The sequence below is a fragment of the Nothobranchius furzeri genome, chromosome 13 (assembly GCF_043380555.1).
Source record: "Nothobranchius furzeri strain GRZ-AD chromosome 13, NfurGRZ-RIMD1, whole genome shotgun sequence".
Lineage (NCBI taxonomy): Eukaryota > Metazoa > Chordata > Actinopteri > Cyprinodontiformes > Nothobranchiidae > Nothobranchius > Nothobranchius furzeri.
In genome coordinates this window covers 17,384,029-17,397,714 of record NC_091753.1, presented here as the reverse complement: position 1 = coordinate 17,397,714, position 13,686 = coordinate 17,384,029, and the positions used below count along the sequence as shown (strand labels likewise).

Genomic DNA, 13,686 nt, shown 5'->3' with positions numbered 1-13,686 from the left:
AAATGCTACAACTCTTTAAACCTTAAATAATGATGTGTTTTCTCAAGCTGCAGCGTCTCTGAATCTTCTTACCGCTCTATCTTGTCTTCAGGCACAAGCATCTTTTTTAATCACACCTGTTTTGAGCAGAATTGTGAAATATTTCCACCACGGGATTTAAGGTTCTCCTGGTATGAAGAAATGTTTTTGATACTGGTTTGTGGCAGTGTTTTTGAGCCAGACTCATGACTGCTTCAGCTGGTCATTGTTCGGCCCACACCGGTCATCTTTTTATCGTCTGCTGCTGTCGGCTTACTGAACTGGAACTGCATCAAAGAAAGGAGGGAAAAGCTGGGGAAGCTGGCCAGCTGTCACTGAGGTTCATCTCTTTTGACAACACTAAACATGATGTCCCAAGGATCTTCAAAACCTTTACATTTTATTTCTATGTGACCCACTTGCTGCACTGTTTAGGCCAGATTGCACATTGTTTCTGTTAAATGCACTCCCAGCCTTCTTCTTATGGTTTGTCCACGTAAACAGGCTGAGGGAATATCACCTAATCCATCAGTGGTGGCCCCTTAAAACGTTTTTCTCCAAGGGCCATGCAGATCTGCCATATAAGGTGGAAGAGTTCCACTTCCTGTCCTTGTGGGCAGGTTCCTGGCTGAGGGAGGAGATCTCCCATGGGGGGAGTATTCACCCTGTGGGAGAGAACGCTACGTTCCTGGATGGTGCCACCAGGATGTGAAAGAGGGGTGTGTAGCTAAACTTAGTACAAAAGTAAGGAAATAATTGTTTGGTGATTATTCCTTTGCTGTAACAATACCTCTCAGCACTAAATCTTTACGCCTGATCGGACAGCCTTGCTATGAGTTTTAACTTGTAAGTCTCATCAGCGCCTTGGGCTTCCTGACAGGGTTGCGGAAGGCGCTTTATAAATAAAGCTTTGATTGATTGATTGTTCATGCATTCATGAATCAAGTGTTTTTGCTAAATGCTTGAGTAGCTCCATAAAAAAGTGCTAAATTATCAGCAAAATTCTCCTGCTGCTTTTACATGTGTTGCTGCTCCAGGTTCTGCCAGGTGTGTTCCAGTCTCAGGTCTACAGGGCTGCCAACTCTCACATAGAGCACACGCGTTCGACCATCTTCACACGCTCTCACACCACACCCCAAATGACTCGCCCTGAAAGATCTATCTGAGCGACGCACACACTCCCCTAGCTACAGCGCTACAAGTTCAGTTTAAATGTGAGTGAACGGGTCTATAAAAAATGATTTCTGATCTGTTTTTTTCTCACACCCCGAATCACTTCAATGAATGAATGTAATTTTTCATGAGATTTATTTGTTTATGAAAATTCAGAATTAAAAAGACTAAAAATGTGGGGAGGAGCCAAGATGGCGGAGGAGGAACTTTTGTGGTGACACTCAACACCTGATATTTTATTGTGAAACTGGCAGGTTTTATTGTCTTTGACAATTTTAACAAATGGCAGCAAACTCCAAGAAAGCCCATTAGCCTGGAACCTCCTCGAGCTGGAACAACTGGGTTTCAGCCGCAGCGCTGGCCTCACCCGAGCTGACATCTGTCGGGGTTGTCTTTCTTTGGAGCAGTGGGGCGGAACTGCATTCATGAATCAGAAGTGAGTGTTTTCCAAACCCTGTCTCTCAGAGAGACTTGTCACTTATGTTCGCTGATTATGAAACTTTGGCTGAATAGCGCTTGTTCCTGTCTCCAATGTGGCGACGAATCCATGAGCCTGTCAGAAGAAGCCCAGAATCTCACATCCTCTTCAGCTCAGGAAGTGCCTATGATTACGCAAAAGCGTGACCCGTCAACCCGGTCTCACAGTAAGACTGGGTTGGACCTGTTCAGGTTTACGCAGACAATCTTTACATAGAATTGACTTACAGATATAAAATTAATTCAGTAAAATATAAAGCATTTTATTTAAATATCCATTCATTATTTTACAAGCACAGAGAGCCGCATCAGATGGATGGAAGAACCGCGGGTTGCCGATCCCAGGTATAGCCTATAAAATGACATTTGAGGACGCAAACTCAATACATCTCTTTTATTGTGAGGTAAAAAATTTCTCCGAGTTTTGCGGTTGCGGGCGGGAACAGAAGTGCACGCTGCAGGTGTGGGCGGGAGTGTAACACACACATTGCGGTTGCGGGCGGTAATTGTCAGAAATTCAGCAGGAGCGGGATGAAGAAAACAGTCCCGCGCAGGGCTCCACTGCGGCTCTGAAAGATAACTTTGATGTACACGAGCGACTGGTACCAGCTGCTGTCACCTGTTGTGAGCAGCTCTCTGCTAGGGTAGGCCCCGCCCACAACGCCGTGGCTGCTGTGGCTCCCAATGTTTTCTTCACTTTGGGAAATGGGTAATAATGGCTCTTTGATGGAAACAGGTTGCCGACCCCTGGTTTAAGTGTTTCAATTTTTTTTATGAATTCGATTAAAAATAAAGGCGCCCGGCCCAGCCCATGTCCGAGGTAATTACACAGTCGTTGGCCCGAAGCCCGGCCCGAGGGCCTAGGGCTTCAGTGCAGGGCTCTAGAACCCAGAACCTTCTTGCTGCAAGGCAACAGCTCTAACCGCTGTGCCACTGCGCAGCCCCCCATTTGGAGCCATAAGTCTTAACTGGTGCTTAAATCTGCAAGAAAGATGTTTCTTGGCCAAGGTCCCTCTCAAGCTCACTCTTATCTAAGACTGTTTTTTTTTTCCACAGAACAAGATGGATGGAAAATATGAGTAACTAATCATATAATGAAATGGGCAATATGGGTAAATGAAGTGTTTTGATTAATCTGTGCTTAAATTACCAAGTTGAAATGAATATTATTATTACATTGAAAGATTAACAAGGATGAAATGAAATATATGACCCATATGTTTAATCAGCGCACTTACTGGACAAGACACATGCACCATATCTCCATGATGCAAGTTATAATTAATGTCACTGCACATAGATATTTCCTTATCCACAAAATCAGCATCTTCATATCTGAGGGAGGTGTTTATCTGGGTTTGTTGGCAAAACCCCTTTACAGGGCAAGTTCTGATTTATCAGTAAACCAAAATATGGCCATTATTTAAACAGCATCACTTCCTGAGTGATTTTAGTTGAGCCTAACTCTGACTGGCCATCGGAGGGAAACTCTGCTCCCATAGTATTTTTGACAAGCTGTCAAAACCAGTTGCATGCTACAGCTGACCACAAACGGTCCCTTCAGAACAAAGCTGAACCAACTTCGACTCCTTAAGAGTTATTCCTAAGACGCAAATAACTACCTGTCGTGACCTGGAGACATCTCGAGACCAGTCTAGTCTGCACTGCGGTTTCTTCTACGGACTTCGTTACCTTTGGGGTCCCCGGACCTCAACATATTCTGGATCTACCACGGGAGTCTTCGAAGGGTACGTAGACTTGACAGATTGCGTCTGATGTGGTTTTTAAACCATCACTATAGTTTATAGCAGACCAAGTTCACTCCCACTCAGAACTCTCCAGATACGAAGGTTCTGATAACATCACATTCAAACATCATCACACCTCACATTCCATCCACTTAGATTAAGTTCATCACACAAAGTGTTTCCTAGTTGTCATGTTTTTAATTGTTTAGAAAATAGATTTCTTACTTTTTATAAACTTGACTCTGTCTGAATTGATACAAAGTGTCTGACAATCCCTGAATAAACAAAGAATTCTAAATCTTCTGGTTAAACATTAAAAGATCAATCAGAATGAATTTACATATTTCTATAGAAATTCACATCTTATTGATCAAAGTGTAGTGTAGTATATTGAGCTTTAAAAGCACCCAAAATACATACGTATGCTGTTCCCACAATGGGATTTTCACGCACAACCATGTCTAGGGTTTACAAAGAATAGTGGGAAAAGGGAAAAACATCCAGTATGCGGCAGTCCTGTGGGCGAAAATGCCTTGTTGATGCTAAAGGTCAGAGGAGAATGGGCTGACTAAAAGCATTTGTGAAGCCACAACACGCACAACCTTGAGGTGGATGGGCCTTAAGGCTCTGGATGTTGTGGGGCTGTGTTGGCTGACGCAGCTCTGCAATATCACGTGGACATCAGGGGCAGTCTCACTGGACTGGCAGACTGGGGTGGTGGTTCCCTTATTTAAAAAGGGGGACCGCAGGGTGTGTTCCAACTACAGGGGGATCACACTCCTGAGCCTTCCTGGTAAGGTCTATTCAGGGGTTCTGGAAAGGAGGGTCCATCGGATTGTTGAACCTCAGATTCAGGAGGAGCAATGTGGTTTTCGTCCTGGCCGTGGAACACTGGACCAGCTCTATACCCTTAGGGGGATCCTGGAGGGTGCGTGGGAATTTGCCCAACCAGTCCAGGCATTCGACCGCGTCCCTCGGGGGGCCCTGTGGGGGGTACTCCGGGAGTATGGGGTACCAGGCCCTCTGATACGGGCTGTTGGGTCCCTGTATGACCGGTGTCAGAGCTTGGTCCACATTGCCGGCAGTAAGTCGGGCTCATTCCCAGTGAGAGTTGGACTCCGCCAAGGCTGCCCTTTGTCACCGATTCTGTTCATAACCTTTATGGACAGAATTTCTAGGCGCAGCCAAGGTGTGGAGGGCATCCGTTTTGGTGGCCTGAGGATCAGGTCTCTGGTTTTTGCAGATGATGTGGTCCTGTTGGCTTCATCAGAACGTGATCTTCAGCTTTCGCTGGAGCAGTTCGCAGCCGAGTGTGAAGCAGCTGGGATGAGAATCAGCTCCTCTAAATCTGAGACCATGGTCTTGATTCGGAAACGGGTAGAATGCCTTCTCCGGGTCAGGGATGAGGCCCTGCCCCAAGTGGAGGAGTTTAAGTATCTCGGGGTCCTGTTCACAAGTGAGGGAAAACTGGAACGTGAGATTGATAGGCGGATTGGTGCTGCATCTGCAGTGATGCGGGCGTTGTACCGGTCTGTTGTGGTGAAGAGAGAGCTGAGTCAGAAGGCGAAGCTCTTGATTTACTGGTCGATCTACGTTCCTACCCTCACCTATGGTCATGAGCTTTGGGTAGTGACCGAAAGAAAGCGATCGCGGATACAAGCGGCCGAAATGAGTTTTCTCCGAAGAGTGGCTGGGCTCTCACTTAGAGATAGGGTGAGAAGCTCGGTCATTCAGGAGGGGCTCGGAGTAGATCCGCTGCTCCTCCACATCGAGAGGAGCCAGTTGAGGTGGCTTGAGCATTCGGTAAGGATGCCTCCTGGATGCCTCCATGGTGAGGTTTTCTGGGCAGGTTCAACCGGGAGGAGACCTAAAGGTAGACCCAGGACACGCTGAAGGGACTGTGTCTCTCACCTGGCCAGGGAACGCCTTGGGATTTACCCAGAGGAGCTGGCCCAAGTAGCTGGAGATAGGGAAGTCTGGGCCTCTCGACTTAGACTACTGCCCCCACGACCCGACTCTGGATAAGCGGATGAAAATGGATGGATGGATTGTTTGTAATTGTTTTTTTTTTTTTTTTTTTTTTTTTTGCAGATTTAACATTGGATTTATATATTTTCTTCTGCTGCCTTTTGGCCAGGGCATCTTTGTGAATGAGAATGGTTGGACAGTGGACTCATCTGGTTAAATTATGATAAAAAAAAATAAATAAATAAATCTGAGCTCTGGCCACTAGAGGGCACTGCATATCGCTTTAGAAACAATATCTTCTCATTCTGCAGCTTAAACCCAGGGCTCTATTCTGCTGCACCCAAGCCCCCACAATGCTGCTCTAAAATTGAGTAAGGTCTATTGGACCCAACCCAGAAGTGACAAAAATTGCAGTTCCACCCTCATCCGCTGGGGGCTGGTGTCAGAAGCGAGCAAATCCTCATTGGCTCCCATGTTAAAAATACCAATTTCACAGCAGAAATAAACATGTTTACAGCCTGGTACCAGAACATGTTTTTTGTTTAAATGATCTAGTTTACACTCATGACAACTCTGAGGGGGGTGAATTTGTTTCTCACTCTTCTGTTTGTGTATTAAAAGCCTAAAATTCTGTATAATTAATGAGCATCAGACCCACGTGACCACAGAGCTAGCTCCGTGGAAAGGCCTCAGCAGAGCCTCGGTCTGGCTTGGAAACTGCTCCGGGATTTTGAGTCTCTGTGTTTGTGTATTCTTTTTGGGATATTTTTTGTGCAATTGTTGGACAAAATGACTTGCTGTGGCATTAATTGCACTAATAGAGCATCCAAGGAGTCTCCACTTCATTTTTTTCGGTAAGTAGAATTAGATTTTTGTATTTTAGGTCACTGCTGAGCTGAGCTTAGATTTTAACATGTACTGTTTAACCATGAAATTTAAATATAATAGGGTAAAACCCAGTGCACTTAACACAATGCTGCACTTTAGAAAATGGGTTGAAATATAACATGTTGGTGGAGCTGGGTTCCGACTACCGGCTTGTGGAGCTCTCCGGAGACCGATGTTTTCCACCCGTTTCTCCCCTCCCCGCAGCTCGGCGCATCTGTGTGCTGCGTGGGCCGACGGCTTGTGGAGCTCTGGGATGGAAACCTTTCCACCCGGCTCTCGGAGACCTCTGTGTTCCAACCGGTTTTACCCAGCGGTCAGCCTGGCGTATCTCTGACTCAGAAGCTCTGGTGTTGTGCACAGTTAACTCCGGTTGTAGCTAGGTTGCTACCTCCGTTAGCTTAGCTTCCACCTCCGCATTAGCTTCGGATTAGCTTCAGGTTAGCTTGTAGCTAGTTTGACTGGGTGTCGTCAGTTGATCCCAGCCTTACAGCCCCACCCTCCAGTGATGTGTCAGTCGCAAACGAACCGGCTCTAAGAGCCGGCTCTTTGAAGTGAACGAAGGGAGCTGGCTTGTCATTGGGAGCCGTCCCCTCCCTTCTCCCCCCCTGCCTTGGTGAAAGCTACAGGCGATTGGTCAACATGTGTAACTGTGTGTCCAGACTGTCCACACACAGAGCAGTAGGGGCGGGGAAGAGGGAGGATCATACTCAGACACACAGCAGAGCACATGTGGGAGGAGGGAGACGAGAGGGAATGAGGAGGAGGAAAAAGGCGAGTGAGAGGGAGGAAAGTGCGACGAAGATGGTGAGAAAATGAGCGCCATCAGTCGGAAAGTGGAGATTTCTTAAAGTGTTCCGTTATTAAATCTATAGAAATGATAAATATTTGATATATTGCCTTTTTTACATTAGTAAATTGTTTTACATATAGTTTAGCATTATTTTGGTGATAATTGTACTCTACGCAACAGAAAATCTGAGGAGCCACTTGGGAGCCAAAAGAGCAGGCTCTTTTTGGTGAGCTGAGCCAAAAGAACCGGCTCTCTAAAAAGAGCCGTAATTCCTATCACTACCACCGTCAGCTCCTCCTCTCTTCCCTTTTATGGAATTGTCTGGGCTTCATGGAACCTGTGACACGGTCAAAATGGCGGTGGTGGCTACCTCCCATTTTAGTACAAAAACGCAATAATACCTAGCTGCAGCCCCTACAAACCATGCCCCCACGTGCCTGTTGAGCTCCCCTGGTGGTCAGAAAAGGGAAATATATCAATAATGGCAGCCCTCCCAGTGGGCAGGGAGAGTTTAAACCTTGGTCGGATCCGGTCCGAAGCAGCCCGCCACAGGCTCCAGCAGCTGACGGCGGTGTTTCAAACCCTCCAAGCGGGGCAGGGGAGCTGAAACCTGGGTAGGATCCAGGGTGCAGCACCCTGCCTCAGGCTCCAGCAGAGGAGATTGGGGTTTGATTCACATCATTAAACGCCTTCCAATGCGAACAATACAATTGAAAGAATACGTTTATACAGAAATAGTAACAATGTAATTAAACCATAGACTGTACATATACTGGACAATTCGATTCCATAGGCTTCAATAACACGTTATCTGTCCATAATGGGAGGTGTCCACCACCGCCATTTTGACCGTGTCACAGGTTCCGTCCAGCCCAGACAATTCCATAAAAGGGAAGAGAGGAGGCGCTGAGGGTGTGGCTGTAAGGCTGGGCTCGAGTGACGACACCCAGGCGAACTAGCTACGAGCTAACCTGAAGCTAACCCTGGCTAACCCAAAGCTAAAGCGGAGGTGGGAGCCGAGCTAACGGATGTAGCCACCTAGCTTCAACCCAACCGGAGCTAACTGGAACACCCATCGACCTGAACCTCACACGGAGTTTAGGTGGAGGTTTTCTGCGCCTGTTCGTGAGAAGTACCTGTATTAAAAAAGTTTTAAATCGGTAAGTTTATAATTTATTTCCGTAATGAATACATTTTGCTTTGAGCAAGTTTTCAGTACAGTTTTTTTCGGCGCTATCACTCCTGAGTCGCACCAGCCATTAAATGTATCATGAAGAAGAGAAAATATATTTAAGTCGTATTTTGGGGGGACATTTTATTATCTTTCTTACAAAATCCGAGACCAAGCGTTTCACATTGCAACACAAGCACCGGTAACCATAACAGAATGAACAGCCAGCAGAGGAGAGGATGGCGGTGTTTCAAACCCTCCCGGCCGGCGTGTAGAGCTCATTCCTGGGCTGGAGCCGGCCCTCAGCACCCCGCCACAGGCTCTAACAGATGCTGGCGGTGTTTCATATATTTCCAAAACGTAATACTTGTTTGTATCTTGTACAGCCAGCTAGCCTTTATTCTGGACTCAGTACAATTTACCAAAAGTAAAGAGACATTATACAGATGAAGTAAGCACAAGATAACTTACTGGAAGACACAGAGTTATCATCAGAACCAGAACAAGAGCCTGATAACAGTCATGTGAAAATAACAGTTAAAAAGTATGTATGTATAATAGAAATAAAAATATATTAGAATTAGTGTAACTCACTGTGATCCAAACAATAAATCAGCCATAGCTGATTAGTAAATATGACATGAGGTTTGGGAGTTTTTAAGTTTCATTCTTTTATTAAATTTTTTTTCCTCCATAGCCATTTGGATCATTGGGGACAGCTGAGTGAGGCGTGGTGCCCAGAGAGCTGCAGAGACAACCTTGGCCTCCCTGACGTCTGTGTCTCCTGGTTCGGTTGGGGCGGACCATCGACATACATACATGTGCCGACACTGTGCCCTGTTTTATAAAATGTAGTGTTAAAAATAAATGTTTTTGCTCAATTACTGGAATTTCTTTGGTTAAGACAAAAGTGAGGAATAATCATTTACAAGTTATTTGTACAACAGGCCCATTTTAAATCCCAACAGTTTCTTAGCAGACAATAGAAATGTGTTCTTTACTAACTTTACTTGGTTTGAAAATCTTACTAAAATAAACTTGAGTGCCGTATTGCAAAACCCAATCATACTTGTTATGTAAACATTAGCTTTGAAGATATTTTTTACAGATATATATTTGTGTGCAACAAAAACCAAACTTAAATAATTTGTCATTCTTTATTGAAAAACAACAAAATACAGGTATACAGAAGTGTGGGAAAATGATAATGTGAAAGTATTGCACTATAAATGAAGTGAGATGAGATGAAGGTGAGATGAAGGTGGACGCCAGCGGGCTGGACGCCGGACGAGGAAACCTGGAGACGGATCGCTCAGACAGGAAGGGAAGAGCTTCCTCTTACCTTGATGGAATTAAAGTTAGCCGTCGTCTGAACGCCCAACCGTACGGTCTGAGGTCAAAGGTCACAGGAAACACACACCAGTCAGCAGTCATACAGATGCATAAAGATAACTGTAGCCATGGCAACCAGCTGACATGTCCCCACTTTCACCAGCACCTGGTGCCTGCCGGGTCACCTGAATTCCTGTGTGATGTCAGCACGGTCGGCCGTGACTGCTGCCATCAGAGGTGACCTCTGATCAGCTGAATGAACTCACCTTCCAGGGTGACGCCGTGTTAAGAGTCGGCTTCATCCTGTAAACAAACAAACAAACAAATGAGTGGTAACAAAAACAACACGTCTGGTTCTGGTTGAGGCGGAGGACAACATGCACCTTTCCAGGAGCAGAACCCAGATGTTCTTGTTGCTACAAACAGAGACGAGCAGAGTTAACAAACCAGGAAGTGAGAGGGACCAGCTGCTGCAGACAGGTGACGCTCACCTGAGCCTGAACCATAGGAGCCTCCTCAGCCATCAGACCTTCTGACTCCAGTTCAGATGCCACCTTGTTGATGTCCCTCAGGCGGGACTCGTTGGCCTTCAGGTCCTGCAGGACAAAAGCACCTGCTGATTATCTTGTTGCTGTCGGGTTAACAGGTCTGGTGTTAGAACGTGGTGGATAAGAATGTTCTGACGGGCCGAGGGCTCTGAACTCACCCTGCAGGACTGGGCCTGCTCCTTCAGGGCCTGGATGCTGCTGCCATAAGCCGACAGGTCCGACATCAGGGCCTCGTGCTTCTTCAGGAGAGCCTGTGGAGCAGAACATCAGAACCTTCAGCTCGTCTGACACAAGTGGAGCTTTCTCGCAGCGATGGTCCAATCGGATCCGCCACCGTAAAACAAACCCTGCTCAGTTCACCGCAGACGCAGCTCTGCGGGTGTTTAGTGGAAAAGCGTGAGCCTTCTGCCGGCTGCCACGTGTCATGGCTGCTCTGCAGCGGGAACACACATCACAGCTTGTAAACCGTTTGAAATAAGAGCGCCGGGAACACGTTTGTCATCACTTCCTGTGCGAGGCCAGCACTTCTACCCCTAACCCATGAGACGCTCAAACGAGCAACGATGTCTGGTAGACAACCGAAGGAAATGACAAATACAGAAACACTAATTATGAAGGACTGGAAAGAGAGCAAAGAAAAGCGATTGGAGTTTCTCAGGAAGGGACTTCCATACCTCGGCCAAGTCCTCGTCTTTCCCTTAGTCTGGACTTCCAACGATGGGCTCCTTCTCCCTCATCCAGGACTCGGCCTCATTAGCATCCGCAAAGTACTGCTGGGCCTGCAGAGAGTCCTCCAGGTCCTGCCTCCTCTGGGACGCCTTGGCCTTTAGCGTGTCCCAACGTCCATGAAGCTCTGACAGCTTAGTCTTCACCTCCTCACCAGCGAAGTGACCTGGACCCAAAAAAAGTGAGCCAGAACCTGCAGACACCTCAGAAACATGTCAGGACCAGACCTGCTCTACCTTCCTCCACCATGGTCTCTCCTTTCTGGGTGACAGCCTTGATGCGAGGTTCATGACCTGTGATCTCAGCCTGCAGAGCCTGGTGCTTCTTCAACAGGTTCTGGACACCAATCAGGTCCTTCCCTGAGGACACATGTTAGAGTTCAGCATTATGCAGTAGACAGACCAGTTTAACCCAGGGGTTTCTTTCTTCTACAATCTGCTCTTTAACTGTATTATTTCCTGCTATTTCAGCTGTTAAGTTTATTTTCTCTCTAAGTGTTTTTCTCCCCAGAAGAAGCTACAACGATGTTCTGCTGAGCTGTGGTGGCCTCATGGAGGGGGCCATCGGCTAGCACACTGCTGCTAACCACTTAAACATTCTCCCTCTCCTGATAGTAACATTTTACTTTCTTTGATGTTGGATGTGCTACTACTAGTTTACCCGTTTAATTATAGATTCACTAGGATAAATACAATAAAGTTTATCTCTTGCCAAATAGAATATTTACTGTGGCGAGCCCGTGAAGAGGTGTAGGAGAATGCGACAAATTTGTCTGTTAAAAAGTCTGTTATGTACAAAAAACACAATATCATCACACTATTTTGGACCGATACATGACGGTCAGGTCCAGCTTGGGGAGAAAATATGACACGTCTTTCAGGATGGACTTCATCTTTGGTAGCTGGCGAAGCCGGGAAAAGCAGGATCTAACCACCTGGCTAATGTGGGAGTCCATCCGCATCTCTGGGTCCAAAACCACCCCCAGGTTAGTGATGGTTGGCTTCACTAAGCTGCAAAAACAGGGTTGCAGGACAGGACTAACTGCAGTGGGAAAGGGAGGAACAAATATTCCAGTTATAAATATTAAATATTTGAACAAATAAATATTTGTTAAAAGGAAGAAACTGATGATGACTTTAAGATTAGAGGAATGTTCTAGAACGGGTCTGGAACCAACGATGGCCCTTTGTATCAAATTTGGATTAAAAAAATAGCTCATGATTTTATTTATGGATGGAATAAAAATACAGGTTGTAAGCATCTTCTCAGTATCTTCATGTTGCACGACTTTCCACAGCAGAAGGACACAAAAACTGCCAGAATTATGATTAGAAAGATTTACGTTTTAATCTCAGAATCCCAACTTTTCCCAGAATCTTCACATTATTCTATGAATTCAGAGAAAATATACATTTTTCAGAGGTGTCGCTCCCCTGTTGTGGATATTTCTCAAAATTCAACCATTTTTTCTTTTTAAAAGCTTTAGTAAGAGTTTGGACTCTAAACAAGTTTTACTTTGCAGACTGCTTGTCTACACCTTCATCAGATCTGCTCATAAGAAAACATTTGGGTTATATTTAATGCCCAGGAAGATGCTCTTCCTGGGCATTAAGTTATCAAAAACAGATAAAAGTATTTTTTACCATAATTTTAACTGCTATCAGCTGATAAAAATAATAAAAAACAGCCTGATCATTAAAGGGGTGTAAGTGAAACCGCGCGGATCACACAAACCATCATGCTGTCTATATGACTTTGAAAATATATAGTTTAATTACAGTTTGAGTTATTTGACATCTGTATAATGTTTATTATTTTGTTTTTTTCCCCTAAATGCCTAACGTTTTAGTTTTACATGAATATTAGTCATTCATCACAATACATAAAGTTACACATTTTAAATTTTAATAGGGGAAGACTGCAGGAGGGAGCGGTAAAATACAGAAATCCCCAGCAAAAACAAGAAACTTTACGAGTCTGATGAAACCCGCTGGAGTTCCTTCAGCAGGCCTGGTGGCAGCTACAACGGCCCAGTGGCTGTGCTTGGTCAATGTTATCGAGCTCAGTCCGGCTCGGCCGTGAACGAGCCGAGGCGACATCCTGCTCTGCTTAAGAAGAGGTGTTATTTTCCGCTTCAGAAGAAGCGTCCGTGTTTTACGCTTTCTCAGAGACATGTCACGTTGCTAAGGCGCTAACACGTCAATAGTGCAGCATAGCCTGCTGGAGGTTTTAAGGGTTCAGATGAAAACACCCTACCACTCAGGCTGCTTACACATCGATATTAAGTTGTCGCTGTTGCGCTCACGCCGTAATACAGTATTAGATGCAGTTAAAGTCAGACATGAAAAACTCCACGAGCGGTCAGACCGCGCAGCAGCTAGGCGCAGCAAGTAGGCGCCGGATCGGTCAGGCTGCCCGGCCTGAACGCTGGGGATTACCGGATGGAAGAATGGACACAGAAGTCTCCCTCTTAGCGCTCCGTCATATTTCAACCCATTTTTATCTTAAATGCACTGGGTTTTACCCTATTAACCATCTAAATATGCCCTATTAATTATTTTACCGTATTTTACATTTAAATTTCATCGTTAAACAGTACATGCTACATGTTAAACTGATAGTTAGCTAGCTACTTCGGTAAACTCAGCTAGTTTAAAGGTGGCAGTGACATAAAATACGAATATAGATTTTAACTTACCGAAAAAAATGAAGTGGAGACTCCTTGGACGCTCTATTAGTGCAATTAATACCACTGCAAGTCATTTTGTCCAACAATTGCACCAATAATATCCAAAGAAGAATACACAAACACAGAGACTCAAAATGCCGGAGCAGTTTCCAAGCCAG

General features: G+C 45.4%; 1 protein-coding gene across 6 annotated transcripts; it reads right to left on the bottom strand.

Moving 5' to 3' along the window:
• Positions 1-9,376: 9,376 nt before the first annotated feature.
• LOC139062461 (spectrin alpha chain, non-erythrocytic 1-like) lies at positions 9,377-13,130 on the bottom strand. 6 transcript variants are annotated; one of them, XR_011515995.1, is made up of 7 exons: positions 11,774-13,130; positions 11,076-11,198; positions 10,788-11,005; positions 10,272-10,364; positions 10,057-10,161; positions 9,949-9,981; positions 9,377-9,868 (listed from the first exon to the last, which is right to left on the bottom strand). XR_011515995.1 is itself a non-coding variant. In XM_070543335.1 (4 exons), the coding sequence occupies exons 1-4, from the start codon at positions 10,335-10,337 to the stop codon at positions 9,546-9,548; spliced, it is 282 nt and encodes a 93-aa protein (XP_070399436.1). In that variant the 5' UTR covers positions 10,338-10,358; the 3' UTR covers positions 9,377-9,545. The 6 variants fall into 6 exon arrangements, 2 of the variants coding, with proteins under 2 accessions (XP_070399436.1, XP_070399437.1); XR_011515994.1 differs by lacking the exon at positions 11,774-13,130 and having other exon boundaries at positions 9,377-9,623; positions 9,832-9,868; positions 11,076-11,197; XR_011515996.1 differs by lacking the exon at positions 11,774-13,130 and having other exon boundaries at positions 10,057-10,196; positions 11,076-11,197.
• Between the last annotated feature and the right edge of the window lie 556 nt (positions 13,131-13,686).

Coding starts and splice junctions, on each gene's coding strand:
- LOC139062461 (XM_070543335.1), bottom strand. CDS start 10,337: ATGTCGGACCTGTCGGCTTATGGCAGCAGCATCCAGGCCCTGAAGGAG. Junction 10,162..10,271: donor AGCAGGCCCAGTCCTGCAGG/GTGAGTTCAGAG, acceptor TTTGTCCTGCAG/GACCTGAAGGCCAACGAGTC. Junction 9,982..10,056: donor CTCCTATGGTTCAGGCTCAG/GTGAGCGTCACC, acceptor CTCTGTTTGTAG/CAACAAGAACATCTGGGTTC.